At 42.2% G+C, this 23,892-nt stretch overlaps 3 protein-coding genes across 3 annotated transcripts; 2 read left to right on the plus strand and 1 right to left on the minus strand.

Moving 5' to 3' along the window:
- The first annotated feature begins 10,090 nt into the window (after positions 1–10,090).
- Positions 10,091–13,309, plus strand: LOC131235274 (small ribosomal subunit protein uS12). Its single transcript, XM_058232410.1, has 4 exons — positions 10,091–10,180; positions 12,090–12,245; positions 12,338–12,464; positions 12,998–13,309. The coding sequence occupies exons 1-4, from the start codon at positions 10,176–10,178 to the stop codon at positions 13,136–13,138; spliced, it is 429 nt and encodes a 142-aa protein (XP_058088393.1). The 5' UTR covers positions 10,091–10,175; the 3' UTR covers positions 13,139–13,309.
- Positions 13,310–19,362: 6,053 nt separating this feature from the next.
- Positions 19,363–20,333, plus strand: LOC131234692 (uncharacterized). Its single transcript, XM_058231623.1, has one exon. It carries the CDS (start codon positions 19,706–19,708, stop codon positions 20,120–20,122), a length of 417 nt encoding a protein of 138 aa, XP_058087606.1. The 5' UTR covers positions 19,363–19,705; the 3' UTR covers positions 20,123–20,333.
- A 2,193-nt stretch (positions 20,334–22,526) lies between these two features.
- Positions 22,527–23,634, minus strand: LOC131234986 (uncharacterized). The gene has a single exon (XM_058232038.1). The coding sequence runs from the start codon at positions 23,517–23,519 to the stop codon at positions 23,028–23,030; it is 492 nt and encodes a 163-aa protein (XP_058088021.1). The 5' UTR covers positions 23,520–23,634; the 3' UTR covers positions 22,527–23,027.
- Positions 23,635–23,892: the final 258 nt, after the last annotated feature.

A 23,892-nucleotide genomic window follows, 5' to 3' on the forward strand; every position in this document is an offset into this window, starting at 1 on the left:
TACATTACTATATAGTAATTTTGTGTGAAGAAATTAATATCGAAACAGGATGGTAGGTATCTACCATTGAGTATGACAACAAGTGTCATGCCCCAGATTCGGTAACCGGACTCACAAGGAACCTGATGGTTGGTTTTGGCTGTAACAGCTTTTGTAGTACCTTATTCTCGGCTCCTGAGACAGGTTCTGATCTTGGGATCCTACAAGGAGGATTTCCATAATAGTATAATCATTTTTTATCCGAGCATACCCAAGATCACATCAAGTACATTTAGAAATAATAAAGGATACACATCATAAAATTCACTAAGAATTTAAACTTTTACAAGCTTACATTAGGTTCAAAAGGACATACATAAGGTAATAAGAAAAGAGAGAGAACTCAGCAACACTGGAGTCCTCAAGCTCAGCTCTACTCCACGCTCTGCTGCTATGACGCCTGCCTAGGGTCTTCTGCACGCATCAATTGTGCATAAGCTTATAGAAGCTTAGAGGGTGGTGTAAGTGTGTGACAAAGGTGCACAGAAGAATAACAGGAGGTACATGGAAAGAAACATGCTCAAGAGAATATCACTATCCTTAACAAGGCTTATCATGAATACGATGCAATGAGTACTGGATGTCATAACAAGGCAATGCATGAAGGGATTTACAAAGCTAATGCTAATGCGATGCAAGTAATGCCAGTGCTCATATCCAAACCACATATCAAGTACATTTCCAATCATAAGAAATCACCGAGGTCCATTACATTGCTGAATGGCTACCGCTGTACACACCCCGCACAGTCAAACGAGAGTAAGAAACCTCACTACTCATCTGTGGACAGCTAATCACCAGCAAGGCTCGATGGTAGCGGACCCATTTACGAGCTGGTCAGACTCAGCCTAGCAATGCCTCCTCACACCAGGCAGGTAAGGTCACACCCCTATCCAACCGGTATACGACAGTGGGAGTCGCAGCCTAACAGTATAAGGCCCTCGTGCGCTCATATATTCCACCCGGTCACAGCGTTGGAGCAGATCCCTGGTATCATGAAAGTTTTAAAATTTTCACCCATGGGCATCTTATGCACCCGGTATGCTCAAGTAATATTTTCGGTGTCTACTCATACGATCATCCACCAATATCCCTATGGAGGTGAGGCCCTGATGAACCAAGGGCGGTATCATCATGAAATGCTACGCCAATGCATGAGTCACACACACAGATCATGTATTAGCTGCAGGCACACAATGTACATAAGGGGAGAAACTCCATCCCTCAATGACCACCACACAATGCAATCAATTCATATAGATGTGCATATGGGTCACAAGAATGTAAGTGTGTTTTCTGTGGAATATGGAATCCTCCGTCCTAAGGAGGGTCAAGGTCTAGGCACATAGACAGGTATTTTAAGAAGAAGAGAAGTCTTCTAGTGGGGGCCCAGTAATTTGGGATGGCCCACAAGCTAAGAGAGAGCCATGACCCTAAAGAGGGACGGTCCTAACCAACCCAAGGTGGGCCTTTAACCACCTATAAAGGCCTCTATGTGCTTATCTTAAGGCCACCAAGGAGGACATCCAACCTCAAATGAGTCCTAAAAAGGTAGTCCGCTACGCATATGATAAGAGATCTAAGGTCTAAGCAATATATAGTCTAGTGAGCCATACCCCAAGCCCAAATCATAGGCCATGTAGTGGGCCCTCAAGTGAGGTTTATGCCCCACTATAAGGATCATGGGTTCACTCATTGTGGTGGGCCCAATGGACAGCCCATTTTCCTAACATATGGGAAATCCTTATATTTAACACAAGTAAGTTGGGCCTCACATCTCGGTCCAAGTATGGATTTATTATAGTGGGTAAGCAAGGGCCCAACTATTTGAGTATTTGGCTCACAAGACCCATCACAATGGCGAGGTAAATATAGGACTCAAGGGCCCAACAGGCCTATCAAAAGTTCCAGCCCAACCAAGGCTATAAGGCCCATTAACTAGAAGACTAGCCTGAGAAGAAACCAATTGGAATGGGCCTTTAATCATGCACTAATTAAGCCCAAAAATAAAATTAAAATGATAAGATAACTGACTAATCCATCCTCAAATCTAGTGGGCCATGCTGCTCCAAAATAAACTCTTATGGGTAGCAATATTAGGCCCATTACCAAATTCCAGCCCACCCATTTTCTTAGGTTGGTTGGAATCTAACAATAAAATTATTTTACAGTATATTTAATCCCTAATAGCCCACACACATCACTGTAGATCCCACCAGATAAGAAGGGGGATATACAACACTTACTTTTAAGTAGGCCATGCCGTTGGAATGCAGGTCCAGCAGCCCAATGTAAGGGCGTCCTATGGTGGGAAATCCTATGGGCCTGGGTATTTGGCCCAAAACTGATCCTAATTGTAGGCCACACCACGGTCGGTACAGGTGCCCGATGGTCCTGAAAATTTACAGGGTGGTCCTTCCATGGGTGGGCCACATTTTCACAAAATTTCACAATTTTTGGATAACTAAAAGTATTTTAATTTATTTTTAGAAAATAGTCTGTCCAGAAAATCAGACTAACCTGGACGTCCCAATGTGGTGGGTTAGTCCGGCCCTTGCCACGGTGTGCACAGGGGTCCATTGGCCCTAAAATTTGGTAAGTGGGTCCTACCATAAGTTGAATAAATCTCCACAAAATTTCAGAATTTTTAAATATTTAAAAATATTTTAATTCATTTAAAGAAATCAATCTGTCCTGAAATCGGACTAATCTATACACTATATTATAGTGGGCCGGTCCAGCCACCACCATGGTGTGTACAGACATCAATTGGCCCTAAAATTTTGTAGGTGGGTCCTAACATGAGTAATCTACGTCCTTATAAATTTTCATAATTTTTAGACAACCAAAAATATTTTAATAAATTTCAGAATTCCAACCTATCCAGGGTGGATTGTTGCTGGAATTGTATCTGTCCGTATGTTTCGGACCACATGGAGTGAGCCTGGACCCACCCAAACCCTTGGAAAATTGGGAGAAAAGGTGGACCTACATCTGGATAATAATTGGGGTCCACTGGAGTGGCCCACTTCTTCAAAAAAGTTAGGTGAATATAGTGTTTTTCTCTATACTGTATTGCTGAACTGTCCAGAAATTTCTGGACAGTTAGCCATCTTTGGCCCAACCCATGGGCCTCAAACATGGGAGGTAGGGTATGGGCCCTATACCACATCAAAGTGGGGTCCACACACTACAAAACCCCTAAAGAAATTTGAGATAAAAATGCCTGCAAATAGGTCTAAACAGTAACTCAAAACACACACTCCAACTGAGCATGAAATCTGGACAGCAATATAGGCTATCCATATTTTAGCCCATGCAAATAAATCAAGGGGTCCATAGCCCTGATTTATCATGTGGGGTCCACCCTAATAGGTTCACAAAATTTCAAACCCATCAAAGCTCTCAAGCCTCCATAAAAATCCATTTTAGAGGTCATCTAAACCATGCATGCATAATTAGGCTTGGACGTCCAATCAAGGTGGGCATGGACGTCCCATCTTTCTGGGGGCCTGGGATGTTGCTGACTTACTTTGGTGGACCACACATCATCAGAGAATGTACAGAAGAAGATAAGGGAAAGGAGGGAGAGAAGGAGCAAGATCGGCCATAGGTGGATGGTTCCGCCACTAATGGGCCACTCACAGACAAATCCACACCATCATTATATCATACACTTATATACAAGCCAAGATACATCAAAATAAATTACTGGATGGTAGGGATCCCTTCCCTACATGCATGCAAAGGCCTAGGTAGCCCATGTGATGCAAGAATTAAGAGAAAATCATCATAGTGGGCCATAAAAAATGGCCCACCATGAAATGGATTGTGAAGGATCTAGGCCCTTGGCCTTCATCGTAGGAGCCATGTAGGGCCTCCACCATGGATTGGTGGGCCCTACATGCTTCCATGCATATAGAAGAAGAAGAGAAGAAAGTGAAGAAGAAAAAGAGATGAAGAATGTTGATGAATCACCCACTTGTAAGCTTATCCTCCTTCTTCCACACTTGGGTTCTATAGCTCCAATGGTGAAGTTTTAATGGTTGGGATGAGAGAGAGAGAGAGAGAGAGAGAGAGAGAGAGAGAGACCATAATGGGTTTGTAAGAGAATCCATCATTACCATAAGGAGGAGTTTACAAAGTTATAAGATAGACTAGGCCTCTTGGTGGTGTTTGTGGTTGGTAGTGTTAGTTATGGATCTTTGTGTAGTGTGTGGGTAGTGTACCTTGGAACTTGTGCCAAGGGAGATGGTGGTCCATATGCATTCCACCTAAGTGGGTCACATGATCAATGGTCATATAATGAAATGTACACAACTTTTGATCTACATATCGGATTTATGCGCGAGATGCGCCGTTGGAACCGCGGCGACGATTTGGTCGCAATGGCATAGGTCTCGGGTCAATCTGAGTCAGGTCTACGTGACCGAATTCAAGGATGATTGCAAACACTATCCGAGGGTCACGGGTTGTCGGAATTTGACCGGTAGGATTGCGAGATTAAAATAAACGAGATGCATACTCACACACACACATACACATATACGAACTCGGGTCGGGTCTCACAATAAGTTATATGCCTCTGCTATATCTCATATAAGAGTGAGTATGTTATGGGAACAGGATCCTGATGTTGGACCTGTCAGGCATTTGCATTAGTAGATCGAGTTTAAGTCTCTTAATTGAGACTCCTATCATACTTAAACTATAGTCGACTTGAGGATTGCAACTTTAATTAATACTTTGAGTTGAGAATATGTGAGTAGTTTAGGTTATAAAGTCTTGATTATATGTGTTTTGGCTTTAGTGCTGTCAATGGGCCAAGTCCTGAGGTTGGCTCGGGTATGGATTTTGAACTGTGCATTATGTGGCGTAGCCGGGTGCATCAAGGTCCAGTGACTGTTCATGCTATGTTCCCCACCATGGATCCTCTTCATTTTTTGCCTCATGCCTGAAGATAATCTGGAATAATGGATGGACAGCGTGGATATATAAAATACATACATCAAGCAGGCTCCTACCGCAAGAGTTGCTATGTCTTGGGTGAGGCCAGGGCCGCCAGCTTCTTGGGCTTTCTGGCATAGACCACATTAGGCCTGCCTTGGGCTTTGTCTAAGAACCTGCTAGCCTAGCCAATCCCAGTCCAGCCCGTCCCATATGGTCTCAAGGGCATTCTTGTCATATATCATATGTGATGGGACACACCTACGAACAGCCCAGATCTTGCACAAAAGTGGGTGGACGGGCTTGGGCTCGGGCCATGCATTACCATCAATTGGCTGGATTGAGTATGTTTGTTTGGGGCCATGACCAAGCAAGGTTGGGCTTGGATGGATCTTGATCTGCTTGGCCCAGCCCTTTGACAGCTCTAATTTCAGAAACTAACAGGTCCTTTGGGCCCAAATTCTACCTTTTTGTTTAAAGGCGTCCAGCCGCATCCCAGCCGATACAGGTGTGGCCATGGTTTGTTAGTCGTGACCATTAATCTCTCAGTCTGGTAATGCAACTTCTCCCTCCAAATGTTGCAAACCTGTCGATCAGTAGCTCCATTGGACCAAATGGTCCCCTCCCGCAGTCTGCCGTTTTCAACTTCCTGCCTCAGTGGGTGATTGATTTGATTTTTTCAGGGGGTTTCTATACTTCCGAGGTCCCTGCCCACCCTTTCTGGCCGCCTGAACCTTTTGGGAAGTTCTCCCTCAAATTTGCATGGCCCTTAGTGCATGATCACAAGCCGTAGATGGCCTGGGCCAGGTGGGTTTGGCACTGTAATCTGCTTCCCAAGATCTCCTTTTTCGTGTGGCGGCTTCTTCAGGGTGCGGTTCCGGTTGATGAAAGGATTAAGGGCAAGGGTGTTCAACTGGCCTCTAGGTGTTCTTGTTGCTCTCCCGGCCAGAATGCCAACTCGTCCGTCGAATCCATCCACCACATTTTTTTGTCCAGCGAACTGGCGTCCACGGTGTGGAATTCTTTTTCCTCTATCTTCGAGTTGCAGTTTCCATCTTCTTCTTCGTCGGTTAGGCATGTGCTGAATTGGTTGACCCCGTCCCACCCTTCTTCCCCGGTTCATATGCTTCGCGGTTTATCTCCTTCTCTAATTCTCTGGGAGTTGTGGCTTGCTAGGAACCAGGCCAGATTCAAGGAGGTTAGGCCAGCGGCGGCTTCCGTGATTGCTAAAGTTAAGTGGTGGTTGTGGGTGTGGGTCTGCTCATCCGGTAGCTCTCCCCACCATCTCCTCCATTGGAGGTCTATGCTTGGGTTCCAGGCGCCCGTTTTGCCATCTTTCATGCCCCTTATCGTCAAATGGGCTCGCCCCCGCGCGGGTTCGTTAAGCTTAATGTGGATGGGTCGTCCTTGGGTACCTCGGGGAGTTCAGGCGACGGTGGTATTTGCAGGTGGGATGATGGTGGTTTCTGTTTTCCCTTTGTGGCAGGGTATGGCATAGGGTCTAATTCTAAGGCGGAGCTCAAGGCGGTCTATAATGGTATTCTGCTTTGCCTTCAGTTCAGGTTCTCTAGAGTCCAGATCGAGTCTGAATCTCGCCTAGTGGTCGCTCTCCTCAACGGCACCATGGAGTCCTCTTGGAGATGGAACCACTGGATGCAGAGGATTGATAGGCTGAGGGCTAGTGGGTCCTTCTCCTGCAGCCACATTCTTAGAGAAGGCAATGGTCCAGCGGACGAGATGGCCAAGATGGGGGCCTCTCTTCAGCAGTTCATTGTGTCGACTCAGGTGGCAGCGCTCCCACCCAAGATCAAAGGTCTGATCTTCCTCGATAAGGTGGGCCTTGGGGCGCTCCGGGTCTTAAGGTCGTCTACGTCTCACCCTTGTTGATAGTGGTTTTGTTTTCTATTTTCTGTTTTATGATAGGCGTTCGCCGGGGTATCTTTTTGTCTGCCTAGCCTAGGCCCGAATGAGTTGTATATGTTCCCATTGAATATATGAATGAATCATCTTCTTGTTTAAATTTTTAAAAAAAAAAAAAGCTCCCCTTCGCTCATTACTAGTTTTGAAACTTTACCATTCCATTTTCATAGTTCTTTGCTTAAAAACTTGAGAAACAATAGTACTTGATATTGACATGATTGAATGCACCAAACACCAAAAAAAAAAAAAAAAAAACTTGCAAATAAGAAACAACACAATGTGAAAGTGGAAAAAAACTATATATATATATATATATATATAAAGACCAATCTACTCACCAATGTAGTTCTAATACCATGTAGAAAAAGAATAGGCTCTTCTAAAATGATGGATATAAAAGATCAAATGATGTTTTAAAAAATGCAAAGATAAATAATAATGCTTTATTCTCACAAATACATAATTGAACACATGGAAGTAGAAGATGCTGAAGTTATGCCCACTCTGAATCATATCCAATGACAACATTGATGGTATCTAGTAATATTGATGATATTAAACTATGTATCATACTGATGATGGGTCCAATATAGATAGATTATAATGCCATACTTAATGTGTGGGAGTATCTTAAAAGTATATAGCAAAATTAAATGAGAGGTATTCCTCTAATTATCTTTGAAACTTGAGATTAGACACAATGGTTATTAATATAGAAAGAGTTGTGAGCTATAACCCTTAATACCTTGTTATATCATAAACACCTAGTAAATTATAAGATAGACCTATAGTTATGTCATTACTGTATAGTAATTTTGTGTGAAGAAATTAATATCGAAACAGGATGGTAGGTATCTACCATTGAGTATGACAACAAGTTATATGCCTCTGCTATATCTCATATAAGAGTGAGTATGTTGTGGGAATAGGATCCTGATGTTGGACCTGTCAGGCATTTGCATTAATAGATCGAGTTTAAGTATCTTAATTGAGACTCCTATCATACTTAAACTATAGTCGACTTGAGGATGCAACTTTAATTAATACTTAGAGTTTAGAATATGTGAGTAGTTTAGGTTATAAAGTCTTGATTATGTGTGTTTTGGCTTTAGTGCTGTCAATGGGCCAAGGCCTGAGGTTGGCTCGGGTATGGATTTTGAACTGTGCATTATGTGGTGTAGCCGGGTGCATCAAGGTCCAGTGACTGTTCATCCTATGTTCCCCACCATGGATCCTCTTCATTTTTTGCCTCATGCCCAAAGATAATCTGGAAAAATGGATGGACAGTGTGGATATAAAATACATACATTAAGCAGGCTCCTACCGGAAGGGCTGCTATGTCTTGGGTGACGCCTCCATATAAAATACATACATCAAGCAGGCTCCTACCGCAAGGGCTGCTATGTCTTGGGTGAGGCCAGGGCCGCTTTCTTGTTGGGCTTTCTGGCATGGACCACATTAGGCCGGCCTTGGGCTTTGTCTAAGAACCTGCTAGCCTAGCCAATCCCAGTCCAGCCCGTCCCATATGATCTCAAGGGCATTTTTGTCATATGTCATATGTGATGGGACACACCTACGAACAGCCCAGATCTTGCACAAAAGTGGGTGGACGGGCTTGGGCTCTGGCCATGCATTACCATCAATTGGCTGGATTGAGTATGTTTGTTTGGGCCCATGACCAAGCAAGGCTGGGCTTGGATGGATCTTGATCTGCTTGGCCCAGCCCTTTGACAGCTCTAATTTCAGAAACTAACAGGTCCTTTGGGCCCAAATTCTACCTTATTGTTTAAAGCTGTCCAGCCGCATCCCAGCCGATACAGGTGTGGCCATGGTTTGTTAGTCGTGACCATTAATCTAATGGTCTAATGACCTAGTTCAGTTTTGGATGTGCAATACGTGTGCCAGTCCGCACCCCGTCTAAAAGGGTAGCGGATTGCATACTGAGTAACTCTGTGGGGCCCACCGTGGATGTATGTGTCTTATACCCGTGCTCCATTCATTTTTCCAGATCATTTTAGGACATGAGCTCAAAATTGAAGCATATCCAAACCTCGAGTGGACCACATCACAGGAAACAGTGGGGATAATGACATCCACCGTTGAAACCTTCCTAAGGCCCACGGTGATATTTCTTTGTCATCCAACTTATTTATAAGGTCACATAGACATGGATGAAATAAAAACACAAATATCAGCTTGATCTAAAACTTATGTGGCCTGCAAGAGGATTTCAATGGTAGTCCTTCAATTCCCAGTGTTTCAAGTGTAGTCCACTTGAGCTTTGGAAATGATTCAATTCTCAATGCATCCCCTAAAATAAGGGGTACCATAGTAGATGGACTTCGTGGGTAAGATTCATAGGCCATTTTGTGGCCACCAACGGTTAGTTCTGTGTGTGAGCCCACCGTGATGTATGTCACAACGGTAATTTATATTTTTCTATTTTTGCCGTCCATCCCTTTTCTCAGATAATTTTAAGATATAAGAAAAGAAATGAGGAGTATCCAACGCTCAGATGGACCACGCCACAGATGACTTTTGTATATGCTTGGTACATCTAATGATCGATGCATTTAATGCAACCAAGCTTATTGTTTGGTGTGGTCCACTTGAGCGTTAAATCTGACTCTTTTTTTTTTTCTTTTTGCAAATTTCTTAAAATGATCTGACAGCAGAAATGGACGGCGTGGATAAACAGATACATCACATTGGGCCGCCCACAGAACTGGCCGTTCGGGGCTAGAGACGGGCGGGCGTAGGACGCAATCCGCGTCCTTCGGTTACTCATACACATGCACACAGCGGCCATACGTATGACAAAAAAACTTCTATTTAAACGGTCCAAATCATCGACACCACTGTAGATGGCCCATAAATGAAAATTTTCAAACTGTGTGGATAACCTAACTCTCCTTTCGTTGAATATCTATCGCACAGTACAAATAATAAGTAATCATTGGTCCGGATTTTAAGTAAAATATTCCCATTATGTAGTCATCATGACCGTCAAAAACTTTTAAGTTTTTTCTTATGCAAAATCTAAAGTATATCCAACTATTTCTACGGTTCAGATTCATGTGAACACAAGTAGGATAGGTATATGTTGGATGAGTGCAGGAATATATCTTATATACTCCGCCAACGTATCAGATGACCTTTCGCATAAAAGTATAAAATCCCTGGGTTTTCAAGCCCGTTTCGTCGTTCCCAAAACCCTAGCTCTGCTCCTCTCTCTCGCTGCAGGTGGAGGGGAAAAACCACTGACCAAAATGGGGTATCTCTCTCTGTCTGTCTGTCTCTCTCTCCCTCGTGGGAGATCTAGGCCGTACGATTGGTATAATCTTCCTTGTACATGACCTTTACCAAACATGAAGTGGTCCACGGAACTATGTGTTGAGTTGTAGACCGCTGATCGTTGTATTCTAACCGTCCATCTTACTAAAACACGTGTGGGCCACTTGATGAATGGAGATACCTGATTTAAAGGGCAGGGTCACGCTCAAGTTGGATCTGCACCTGATGAATGGCTGGGATCTTGTGCACACGTACCAGTTGCGAAATTCGCCTTCAATCCATTCTCCTTCATAGCCCTAGATTGGACTTTCTCTTGATTGTATGCTTAGATTTCGATCATTTATTTGCTTTAGGTCTTGTTTGGATCCGTTGAAATTGGAAAGTGGAAAATCGATTTCTTTGGAAATAATATTCCCAGGAAAATTACCCTTCAAACAAAATCCAGGAAAATTAGTGGGAACGAAATGCTATTTCCACTTTTTGTTTTTCTAACATCTTCCCTTGGAAATTGTTCTCATTTTCCACTTATGATCTTCGGCATCCTGCTTTTCCATGAAAAGTTTATGACTTGTATGGATATCAATAAACAAACACGATTCATGACCCATCTTTGTAAACCGGAATCAGTGAAATTGGGGAAACACCAAGTTCTGTGAGTCCCTGACATGGTCATCGGTGGGTTGTTTGCTCATCGAACAACTTTCAAACATACTTTGCGTGGCATCATCTTTGACAACAGTACGTCATCTAATTAATTCTCGCCACATCAGGGACTCACCATAAAGGTAACGGTGGTGGCCGTTATGGCCATCGTTACCGTTACGGAATACCTTGGTCATTTTGTTAATTAATCTTGTTGTAATTGATTCACACCATTCATAATGTGTGGCATTGGTCTGATGGAAAGTATCTAATGGTCTGTATGAAAATGTGATGGTGCCCTGCCAACAGTGGGGTGAATCTAATGGATGGTATGGATCAGTGATTGGGATGTCCACATCTAATATCACGGCAACCAGGTGGACGGGCAGATTCTACCAACTTGAAATAATCATAACTGGAATTTGCCTGCCCAGCCCTCCTATATGAATGTCAAGGAAGGTGACCACAACTTGGTTATTTCCACTGCATTGGCCTGACAAATGCAATTCTATTGGATAGTGTATCCAAATGCACCCCAAACATCCCCTATCATCTTAAAGTTGCTTGTACACCATGCTTCAAGAAACAGGTGCCATGCCTAGCCTGCTTCTGAATTGGCTATCATGATTCCTGACTCCAAATCAAAGGAGCGCCCATTTCCATCCTCCCCCTTTCTATACCATACGTGGCACGTGTGTGTGTGTGTGTGTGTGTGTGTGTGTGTGTGTGTGTGTGTGATAATATTCACTGATTGGAGTCAAACATGAAAGGGTCGTGAAACAAAAATCACAGTGATAGTGCAATCCTAACCATTTAAAAAATTGATATAGAAAAGTCAGTGAAATCCAGTCTGAAAATTTTTATGGTATTTTTTTACATGGTTAGAGATTCCTGTTCATCGTGATATTCATTCATTGGTCCATCAAGCCTTGCAATGCGTGAATGGTTGATCATGAACCAAATACTACTAAGAGAACAAGTACCAATCAAATACTAAACAAGTGTTCTATTTATGATTTTTTGTAGTAAGAGCATAAATACTAAAATTACAAATTAGTTTCCTCACATCCCGAAATAACCATGAGCCAAATGCAGTATTATACCTCACATCTCTCATATCTTTCTTTTGCATGGGCTTGATCCTACACATTTCATGCATGCTTACCTTTACACCTTGTGTGCATGAACCTAAGTATGCTTTTTTCACCCATGAAATCTGTATGAGGTAAATGGTCAATCTATCGCAGGAAGACTCATGGTATGGGAGCTGGGCGCAAGCTGAAAACACACCGTAGGAGACAGAAGTGGGCGGACAAATCATACAAGAAAAGCCATCTTGGTAATGAGTGGAAGAAACCATTTGCAGGCTCTTCCCATGCCAAGGGAATCTTACTGGAGAAGATGTATGGTCTCTGTCCCACTCAGCTCCTTATTCTTCTCTTTGTTTCCATGGCTTGCGTGAAATTTCAGTCATGTGACTTTTTCCCCCTTGCAGAGGTATTGAAGCCAAACAACCCAACTCTGCCATCCGAAAGTGTGCTAGAGTTCAGCTGATAAAGAATGGAAAGAAGATTGCTGCATTCGTTCCCAATGATGGTTGTTTGAATTACATCGAGGAAAATGTGAGATGTGAACTAAACCATTCTATTTTCGTCTTGAATCTTGTTTAGTGGACTCGCAGCTTATCTTGCTGGTCACACCATGGAGATGCCCTGACCCAGAAATGAGGCCCACATGCTCATCGGATGGGCCACATCGCTTCAAAAGAAATGGAAGATTAAAAGAAAAAGACTGACCAACGGTCTGCACATCAAATTGACACCACCTTTGCTCCATGATGTCTTCTTTACTGCAGGGCCTGCCTGATGAGCAGCTTCTACCATGTACACCTGTCTGGGTCTGATCTGCTCATCATAAGCTGGGCCACACATGTATGAAAGAAGTAAAGGAAGAGCAACAAAATTGACCTATAATCAATATTTGACATGCCTGTGTCTCCCACCAGATGAGCAAACTGGCACCATTTTAGGTGCAGGTAATCCAAACTGCATGCCCCACCTGATGACTGTTATGATGGAAGCCCCTTGAAAGTGCATCTCTAGTTTCCTCTCTAGAAAGGTCACTTGAGCTCTTCTCCAATGATCATCTCTTGCAGGATGAGGTTCTGATTGCCGGATTCGGGCGAAAGGGTCACGCTGTGGGAGATATTCCCGGAGTGAGGTTCAAGGTGGTGAAGGTTTCTGGGGTATCGCTGTTAGCACTCTTCAAGGAGAAGAAAGAGAAGCCGAGGTCTTAAACTCCTTTCTCTTTTTATTTCTTAGTTAATATGAGTTTAGCAAGCTTACTAACTTTCACCAGATTGGTATTTTTGTTTTTCCATACGCCACCATTCAGGAATGAATTTGTCAGATATTTTTCTTTGAGAGTTTTTATCCAAAAGCTAGACTACTATGCTGCTGCTCCGTAATTCTGTGAAGCCTTAGCGGGTATAACATCTGAGATCCGCATGGGGCAGGCCTCAGCATGTAGATGACCTGGCCGAAAAGGGCAGGGATTGGGTACTCCGCCCATCAGGACCTAGCTAGAGACAGAGGGTCATGTCTGGGACTCTGTGGCTCCTACCGTGATGTATGTACTTTTATCCACTCCGTTCATCCATTTTGACAAATCATTTTAGGTGATAAGCCCAAAATGAGGCAGATCGAATGCTCAAGTGGACCACGCAACAGGAAACAGTGGGAATTGAATCTCTACCGTTGAAAACCTCTTGGGAGCCACGGAAGTTTTGGATGGCAAGCGAACATAACGGTTGGGGTCATTGTCACCACTCTTCCTGTGGTGTGGTCCACTCCATCCTTGGATCTGCCTCTTTTTTGGGCTCATGCCCTAAAATGATATTTCAAAATGGATAGCACACATATATATCATGGTAGGCCCCACAGAGCCCCTGACAGGACCGTCTATCTCTACCTAGGTCCTGGTGGGGGTAGTACCCAATCCATGCCTGTCCAAGAATAGTCTAGTTTCTGATGCCTGAATGCTTAACGTGGAAATTTGACCAGTCTTTTATGCATAATGTATGTTTGTTGGCCACAAACCCATGATAAGCTTGCGGGCTGTATTTTTGGGCCAGATGATCGACACTGTGGGTCCCGCCTGATGCACTAGTTGGAGATTACTGAGGCTCAAGTTATAGACATGGCATCTGAAAAATCCAATTGAAACATGAATCTAATTACAAATTCACATATGAAATCCACAAAAACACAGTAACATTCAGTGTTTGTGTGCCCATAACCATCTGTCTAACAACAAAAGCTTCTGTGGAAGCTTTTGCATTTCTGTGATTGCTTTGGTGTCCTGGATGCCATTCTAGCCACCGTTGGAATCTCTCCAACATTTCCTTCATCTGCGTGCAGCAGCTTTCAAAAGGCAAATGTACTTACACCCTTGAGTTATGCACATCTTCATAAAAGAATGTTAGGGAGCGTCTCCGTTGTGGTGTCCCTCTCCCACATCTTTCCAATTTTCTTGATTTTCCATCTTGTGCAAGTGACCGCATGAGGTTTCAGTAATTTGATGGACTATTTAATGAATGTGTTGTGCACCAGGCATTGTGGAAAAAACTGCTGGCAGAAATTTCTCACCGTGGCTCGAGTCTTTGGCGGGTATGGTTTGGGCCAAGCTAAATGGGTAGTTGGCCAGTCTTGGTTTAGAAATGTGGCTTGAGTTAAACCCTGCACAACCCGATCTGCCCATGTAGCTTATTAATGGTCTGGCCGGCTGGATGACCCGACCAACCCACAACCAAAAACATATGGTAGATGAATGTATGTTTTGTATGAATCCATTGATTGAGCGGGTGTGTGCATGATCCCAATGCCTAGCACGGTCATGCCCAGTTAGGTTGGTCAAGCATTGCCAGGATACAATAGTTGTGTTGGTCGATTGCTGAATTGCTAGTGGGGGGCCCAGGCCACAGGTTCATTGCTTGTAGATCAGCTACCAATCGATGAAGGAATGGGGAGAAGAGATGAATGGTGATGAAGGAATGGGGAGAAGAGATGAATGGTGAAATTTCACTCCGGACACTAATGAAGAGAACCAATCCGGGTGCCGGAGGGCTCACAGGTCCTGATCGGTGTCATGGAATTGGGGGAAGCAGAAAGAAATTATAAAAGCAGATGCCCTTGTACATGTTTTAAGTAGACCCCGCTTGATGAATGGGCCACATCTCCTGGACTCCTACATGCATGCCAGGTTGTTACATTTAATCAGAAGCGGATACGGAAGCTAGATAGGGCCCACTGTGATGTTTGTGAGATATCCATCCGTTTTTTCAGATCATGTTACGACGTGGGATCCAAAACTCAAGTGGGCCACACGAAAGGAAACGGTGAGTATTGAACATCCATTGTTGAAGCATTCTTTGGGCTAATATTACTGTGTTTTCAGTTCATCCCAGTAGGAATGACCTTATGAACGATATGGATGGTATATAAACATAGCAGTAGACCTAGGGAGGTTTCAATGGTAGGTATTTCCCTGCCCACATTTTCCTGTCGTGTGACTCACTTGAGTTTTGGATCTGCTTCATTTTTTTTTCCATGTTCTTACATGATCCAGTAAAATGGATGAATAGTGGATATCTCACAAACATCACAGTGGACCCCACTTGGAAGTTCTTGTGAAAGCCTTTTGGCAGGCATTCCGCGTCCCGTTTAATCTGCAAGTGGATTAGGTGGTGACCCCAACACCTCTCATATCCCGGGCAACCAGACTCTATGGGGTCCACTGTGATGTATTTTATTCATGCTTTCCCGTTTCTCTGGCTCATTTTTAGAGCATGAGCCCAAAATTGAAGCATTTCTAAAGCCCAAGTGGACCACACCACAGGAAACAGTAGGGATTGAAAACTTCTTGGGGTGGTGCATAAAAGTTTTGGATCAAGCTGATATTTGTGTTTTCCATTCATGCATGTGTGCTTGACCGAATAAGCATCACAGTGGGTCCAAGGAAGATTTCAATGGTTGACGCAACCATCCCCATCGTTTCCTGTGGTGTGGTCCACTTGAGCTTTGGATATACTTAAATTTTGGTCTCACGCCTTATAATAAACTGACAAAACAAATGAACAGCGCTGATGAAACAGTACATCATGATGGGCCTGAGAGAGTCCCATCGACAAGGATATCTGTGGCGTTGGCTCGTAAGTAGGGCTGTAAATGGGTCAGCGGACCTGATGGGGTACCCAAACCCAACCATATCCGAACCCATTTAGTAAATGTGTGGGTTTGGTTTACGTTGCAAGGAACCCATTTCAGACCCAATAAAAATGATTGCATATCTTGACAAGTAACACGAGAAGACAATAAATTCACCCAAATGTCAGGTTGAGAATACGAGGCACCACATAATCCAAATTGATGAGCCAAAGATGATGAGATTAATGAATTAGGATGTACAGGAATTGCGTGTGATAGAAGTGAATGATGATTGCAAGGGGTTGGTGAATTGGTTTAGAGTTGAATCATAAGGTACATGACTTGTTTAAAATTTTAAATTATTAATTTTATTTCTTAAATTTTCAAATTTTATAAATATTTTCTTTTTGAATAATATTTGAGTTAATTTTTAAGTTCTTGGATAAGATTTGCATCAAAATTCAAGATGTAATCTACATAAAGGAGAATTCATGGAGACTGCACCATGGCCAAAGTGGAGCAACTTAACAAGTATAGATAATCATCTAACCTAAGCCATTATTTATATTTTTTTTATTATGAGAAGTTGCTAAATTATTATTATTATTATTAAATAATAATTTTTTCATTAATTGACATTGATTAATTTTTGATATAAAATTAAGATGGCCCAAATTTATTAGATTCATTTATAAGTAGGTTTGTTCAAAGTGTAGATATCCCTTAACCAGACCCATCACACCCGACCCATTTATAAATGAATTTGAGTGGATCTTCTTCTATTAGACCATGCGCATTTATGATGTAGAGCAGGTCGTGGACAGTTTCATGGTTAAGATGGATCAGAAGAGGCCCGATCGGAATCGAAAGTGATCCGGACCGTCCAGACCTTAAAATGGACATATCTCGCAAACCGAAATGAGTTATTCGACATGTCATATATGATTTTGGGTAGGACAAGCTACTTTAGCCACCCAACTCGGCATAGTCGGGTTACGCAAGCTGAATTGGCGAGATTCCTCCAGATTGACGGTTGAATTTCCATTTTATTTTCATTTTTATTATTTATAGTAAGTTTTAGTTTGATTATAACTCTTCATCTGTTGGGCTTTAGGAGATGCGCCCAACATGAGAAGTGCTTAGAATAATTAGGAGAATCGCATGGTGAAGCCAAATAGGACACTTACTATTTTTGGCTAAAAACCATGAGGTGTAGCAGAAATCATTATCATCTATAAATAGTAAGTTTACTATTTATAGTAAGTCTCGATTTCTAGGACTTTTAGTTGTAGTTTAATTCCGAAACTTCTTCCCTGGCTTAGTATCCCTATTTAAATGATTGTAAACTCGTATAATTGGATCATCAATCAATTTACGAATTTTCTATAATTTATTTCTATTTTTCCTTGTGTTTTTTCTCGTGGATTCGAGAAGTCTTTGTGAGGAGTCTAGAGAAGCTCCATGGATTCGAAGTAATTATCCTTAAAGAAGATGGTGATCGACCTCATCACGTTCATCCTTGTGTCATTTTATAAACGGGTCTGATTGGGTTCTCTTAGACCTGACCCAATTCCACCCATTAAGTAAAAAGGGTTTTAATGTAGAGCTTGTCGCAAACACTTTCATGGTAAAGATGGACTAAAGAAAGCCCGATTGGAGGTGGAAATGATCCAAACTGACAGAACCTTAAATAAGTCGTATCTTGCTAACCAGGATGAATTTTTCAACATATTATATATGATTTTTGGGTAGAAGAACCTACTTAAGCCAACTAACCCCACTATGCCAGGTTATCCATGCCGAATTTGCGAGATTCCATCAAATTGATGGCCAAAAGTCCCATTTAATTTCATTTTTATTATAAATAGTAAGTTTTAGTTTAAGTATAACTTTTGATCCTTTGAGTGGTAGAAGTCGTACCCAACATGAAAAGGGCTTTTAAAAGTTAGGAAAATAACGTGGTTAGGCCAAATTGGACAATTATTATTTTTGGCCGAAAACCATGAAGTCTACCAGGAATAGAGGTCGTCTATAAATAGTAAGTTTACTATTTATAATAAGTCACATTTTTAAGGTGTTTGTGTTGGAATCTAAGTCTAAAACTTCATCCTATGTTTGAGTTCCTTATTTAAAGATTTGTAATTTTGTTTTTTTAATTATTGATCAAGTTATTTCAAATTTATTATAAATTATTCTTATTTTTATCCCTTGTGAATTCGAGAAAGCTTTGTGAGGAGTCCAGAGAGCTCCATAGATTCGTAGTAGTTATCCCCTGAGGAAGACGGTGATCGACCTCATAACGTCCCTCCCTGCGTCAGGTTTGGGTCTAAAATTTGAACCCGTACCCATTTAGTAAATGGGCGGATATGGTGTTGGCTATCCACCCCAAACCGAACCCTTTACAGCCCTACTCACAAGCAATGCAATTAATTGGATTTTGGAGCCCTGGGAATTTACAGCACAGGTGGACTAATCCAGACCAATGTGCTGTTGGGTCCCACTGCAGTTGGACCTGCGCTGAAAATTTCCTCAACAGGACAATGGTAACCTTTCGATTTCTGGCCTACAAATAGATGGTTAATAACAAAATACAGCAACATTCCAGATTGGTGGCCAAAATCTTCCAATCTGGTAGATTTTCAGGGAATTCTACATCCACCGCAGATTCAAAAGACCAGTGGCCAGGATTACCACACCATGGGACCCACCTATGAAAAACTCATTTTCCAAAGAACTGATTCTAAAGCATAAAAATACAACCTTTTCCTTTTTCCTCATCATCCCAAATCTTCATATATAATCATCACAAAAGCTCTTTATACGACCGGTATTTTAGCTTGAAAGCGATCAGACAGCGCCAGGCTGAGATTCTTCCATGCAGCTCATCAATCCGTCCTCCGACTGTACTTTTCTTCTCCCGCCAGTATACAAAACATTCAAATGATTTCTTCGTCGATCATCATCGATTAAAACAAAATCTGTCATTGATTAGATGCATTGTTTTGATTCCTCACTTTCTCTCATTTCTAAGCATTTCAATGTCCTAATTTCCACAACAAAAGGGAAGAATCTCCTTTTCTTTATTAAAGCAAAAGCCTCTTCTTTACAAACAAATCAAAGCAAAATCACTTATCCTAGTACAAACATTTTCGCCGTAATTATAGTGCAAACGAGTTGTGTATGACCCACCATGATGTGTTCATAACATCTACTTCGACCATCATCAATACCATGTCTTGTTTGGCCCTGTCCCTAAAAATCAGCCCATTCCATAACTCAGGTGGGCCACACAAGCATGAATAGATGAGATAGGTCGGGCAAGCCTTCTCGAGTACTTTTCCATATATTGCCTGGCTGCCTGAATCATGGATTGGTATGATTTCTTGGGCCATGGCCAAACATGGTAGGGCATGCATGATGGTTGAAATGAATGTCATCCACACATCATGGTGGGGTCCATAGAGGTCATTTGCACTACAATTGTGGTGAAAACGTTTGCACTTGATTATTCCCTCCCTCCCTCCCCCCCTCAAATACTTCTATATTTCTCATGTTTGTCTTTGTAGACACTCAAAGCATAAGCATGTAGGACACATCTATACCAAGCTAAGAAAACCCATTTCCTCCCATTCATCGAAAGTGGGCCACCGCTGTTAGAAATGTCGACCGCCCAGCCAGTTGTGGTGTACCCAAATTCCATGTTAGCCGAACCTTCTTCGCATTCTAAGGGCTCATTTGGGCCAGTTTTCATAGCATTGTCTGTGATCATTGTCCTAGCGATGCTCGCTTGCTGCCTAGGCCGGCTTTGCTCACGTCGGTTCTCCCATCCGAAGGCCAAACACGGTCGGGCGGCGCATGGGAAAGGTGATCTCGAAGATGGGTTTGAGATAAGTATGCCGACGGCCCGACGGGGCGGTAACGGAGAAATCAGAGATGCGAAACCAGCTGAAAATGGAGGAATTAAAGAAGTACGTGGTGGTAATGGACATATCAGAGAAGCTAAAATAGCTGAAAATGGAGGAATGAAAGGAGAAGTTAAACCTGTTAAGAATGGTGAAGGCAGGTCGAGTGCATGAAAATAAGTATCTTTTTTTTCTAATTGCGTTTGATTTTGTTTCTGTTCTATATGTGTGCATGGGTTTGGTATTGTGATGTGTACCATCAACGACTAAGATTGAATTGAAGAATTTACATGTGTTTTGAACCGTCGATTAACTGATCGACTGTTAAGTGGCCCATCACAAACAGCTTAGGTCTGTTTGGATTCAAAATTATTTTCTTTTTTAATCTTGTTATTGGAAATTTGGAAGCTGGTGGGCCCCACTACATCACATCCTAATAAGCCTGTCTTCTTCTCTGGACAAGTGCAATCGTGATTTGTTGATCAAGGGTCCACCTGATCTTTTAGTTTGCCAAGTACTTCTTTCTATGAATCAATATCGACCGTTCATTCCGTCCACTTTCTGCTGATGGGCCATGACCTTAAAACCTTAGCAATTTGAATTTTCACCATTGAATGTGGATTGCTTGTTTTGTTAAACATGCATTTTTTGGGCCATTTATTAGATGGTTAAGATCACAGGATTGCTACAGCCCACTGGGTGGGGCCAGTGGTTTGGTAAGCAAATGCGTCAGCGTTGGAATTGAATTGGGTTAGAGTGAGGAGTTCGTTTTGCCTTTGTCCCGAGTCGTGACTCAGGATAATTAGAAACACTCGCCTCATTAGGGCCCACATGTCGAGATGGTCTTTTGATCCGTCTACTATGGATATGATGCATTACGGGACCTGAGAGGAACTTACGATGAATTAATGATCCGTAGCATAATTAAGCATAGCCCATATGGGGCTCCAAAAGGGTGTCTATTGGAGGAAACGGATTAGCTACTGACCCTGCCACTAGCCAATGGCTAGTGGTTGATGTTCTGTGGGCCCACCTTGATGTATGTTTTTCATACATGCCGTCCACCCATTCTTCCATATCATTTTATGGTATGAGCCCAAAAATAAAGTTGATCCAAATCTCAAGTGGACTCTACAGTATGGATTTAAGAAATATATTATCACTTGGAGCTAAATTTCACGCGTCAATAAATTTTGTTGGTCGTTGTGTGATCGAGGGAAGCAGATTAGGAGAGAGCCAGATCTTACCTAAGACTTTGCGGCCCTTATCATGGGGTTTACTTTGATGTATGTATTCTCTATCCATTCTGTCCATTCGTTTTTTAAGATCATTTTAGAGAATGATCCCAAAAATTAATCAGATTCAATTATCAAGTAGAGGATGGTTCAAGAAATAGTAGTAATTGAACACCCTAGTATTAAAAACCTCTTAGGGTGCAAATTAATATTTTATAGATTTTATTTGCCATCTAATTTATTAATTAGTTCACATAAGCCTTGGCGAGGGGAAAAAACAAACATCAGCTTGATTCAAAACTTTCAGGACCCAATAATGGTCTATAACCATTGTTTCCATTGGGCCAACCCATGGAATTCCCAACCTAGGTTGGGTTGGGTTGAGGTAGGGTTGATGCATAGGAACCTTGGATTGGATTAGGGTTGAGCACCAACCCAACCCAACCCGCCGAACTTTTAACCCTAACTCTACCGAACTTCTAATTTCAGCTCACCTGGCGAGAAAAACTTTAATACTATGACGATTGGGATGGATGATACGCAAGCACATAGAAATTACTTAAAAATTGTACATTTATAATACAAATACTCCCAAATTAAAACGTCCACATTATGTCTAGTACTTTAGATGTATTTTGGACATTTAATATCAGATTTGTGGACATTTATTGGAAGGTTAAAAAATGCAAGATATCCAAGAATCAGCGGTTAGGATTGTTCAATAAATTCGAGATTTGGACTGTAAAGAGACATGGGTCCTACAATTAATCGCTTTAATTTGAGTAAATATATGCCCACGTGCACCATTTCTAAGTACTTGCATATCAAGCGTCATCCGCAGCCGGACTATCAAATAACTCACCAACAAAATTTCGAAGAGTTTGCTAAACCCACCGCTACCTAGGAGCATACTCATCCACACATAGACGCACGTCCCATTATTGTACGCATGTGTGATCAAAGCCTTCCATCTGCTGGATACAATGCTTAGATATCCCTCCTCAAAAAATCAGGTCGTATCACTCATAGGCTATTCCACATCGAATTAAATAAACGGATGGTTGAGACAAATTCTAGCTGTCCATTTCTTTTACAAGACCGTAGCATGTCGAAAAAGTGAAATTGCCTGAATTTTACACTGAATACGTAAAGCATTTTACCCACCCGATGGAAAGCTCTGATCACAGACATGCACGGTATTTTAGCACGTGTGCCTGCAAGCGGTTGAGATGCACCCCAACTTCAAACAACACAAAATCTAAACAAACTACAAAAGCATTTTCGTCCTTCTATAAACATTCTTACAGAAAGACAAAATTGACCTTACATTTTCTGATCTTCCCTTTCCAAACCACACAACCTTCCAAGGTTAATTAGACAGTAGAAGGTCTCAAGTCCAACCAGTTGTACCACAAATTATGGTCCACCCAGTATATAACTTCCAAAGTGTTAAATGCACGTGACATCCAACCCTTCCAATAGGTTGGTCCCACCATTACGATCATCTAAATGCAAAATCAACCCTATCTACTGATTAGGTGGGCCACACCATAGAAAAAAATGACTAGTCATTGCTAGATAGAAAAATATAGATGTGGTCCATTCCGTAAGTCGATATGGCTGAATTTTTCATAACGTGATCCTCATGGTGGGACCGACCTATTGGACGGGTTGGATTTCTCATGCACATGAAAGGTTGGAATTTATCTACTGGGCGGACTGTAATTCTGTTCACACGGTTGGATGTGAGACCTTCCCAGGTAATCAGGTAGACTATTTTTTTGGTAATTAACACATAAGCTATGGGTTACTTTCGTCAACTCACCACAAATTCTTTTTCTTCGCTAAATGCCCTTGACGTGATGAATTCCAGTGAAAGACACCCTACCAAAGCCCAAATGGCCCAGCTGATACAATTCCATCCATACCCTCTCAGCTTCGAAGCTCGCACCACCCTCTTCATCCACACGTGAAAATTCCATTCCCCGTTCTACCCCTACCTCTTTCTCAAAATTTCCATTTTTCTCTTTAACTTCTTCCCTTTCTACCCCTCTTCGTTTCTTCCCACCTTTCTTCTTTTCCACCAAATGCTCCTTCTTCTTCAATAATCTCATACATCTCCTCCCTACCGTCCATGGGACCTTCACCAAGGCTAGAATCATCACGTTAACGACTGCACACGGGCAGCAGCAGACGGCGATGCAGTCCGCAACGAGACCTACCGAGCATGATCGGATGGTCTCACACGAGCATTCGACTGGCTCGGATGCTTCTTCGGCTACGAACCGGGACCGTCTAGCTGTTACAGCCCTTGATTTTTCGGTGGTGTGGCCCATGTGCTGAAATCTGATGTGGGTCTTCTTCGATTTGCTTGATCGGTCACCGGAACCTGCGAATTCGAATATAGTAGAAAGCTTAGAAATCTCTCACTCTCTCTCTCTCTCTCTCTCTCTCTCTTGTTTGGAATGTAATAAGAGCTATTCTGTTTACGTCGAGAATCGGAGCTGTTCATGCATTTACCATTTCTTTGTTAAGTTCATGTATTTAGAAATTAATGAAAAGTCCCTACTTTTAGCAAAATGACATAAGCTAGTTCTCAAATGACCCAAATAACCTTCAATGCTCACGATTTTATCTGATATTACTTGCCTTTAGAAGAAGATATGGGTATTTTGTCGGTGAGGAATTATATGGCATGCACACGTGTGT

The sequence above is a fragment of the Magnolia sinica genome, chromosome 19 (assembly GCF_029962835.1).
Source record: "Magnolia sinica isolate HGM2019 chromosome 19, MsV1, whole genome shotgun sequence".
Taxonomy (NCBI): Eukaryota; Viridiplantae; Streptophyta; class Magnoliopsida; order Magnoliales; family Magnoliaceae; genus Magnolia; species Magnolia sinica.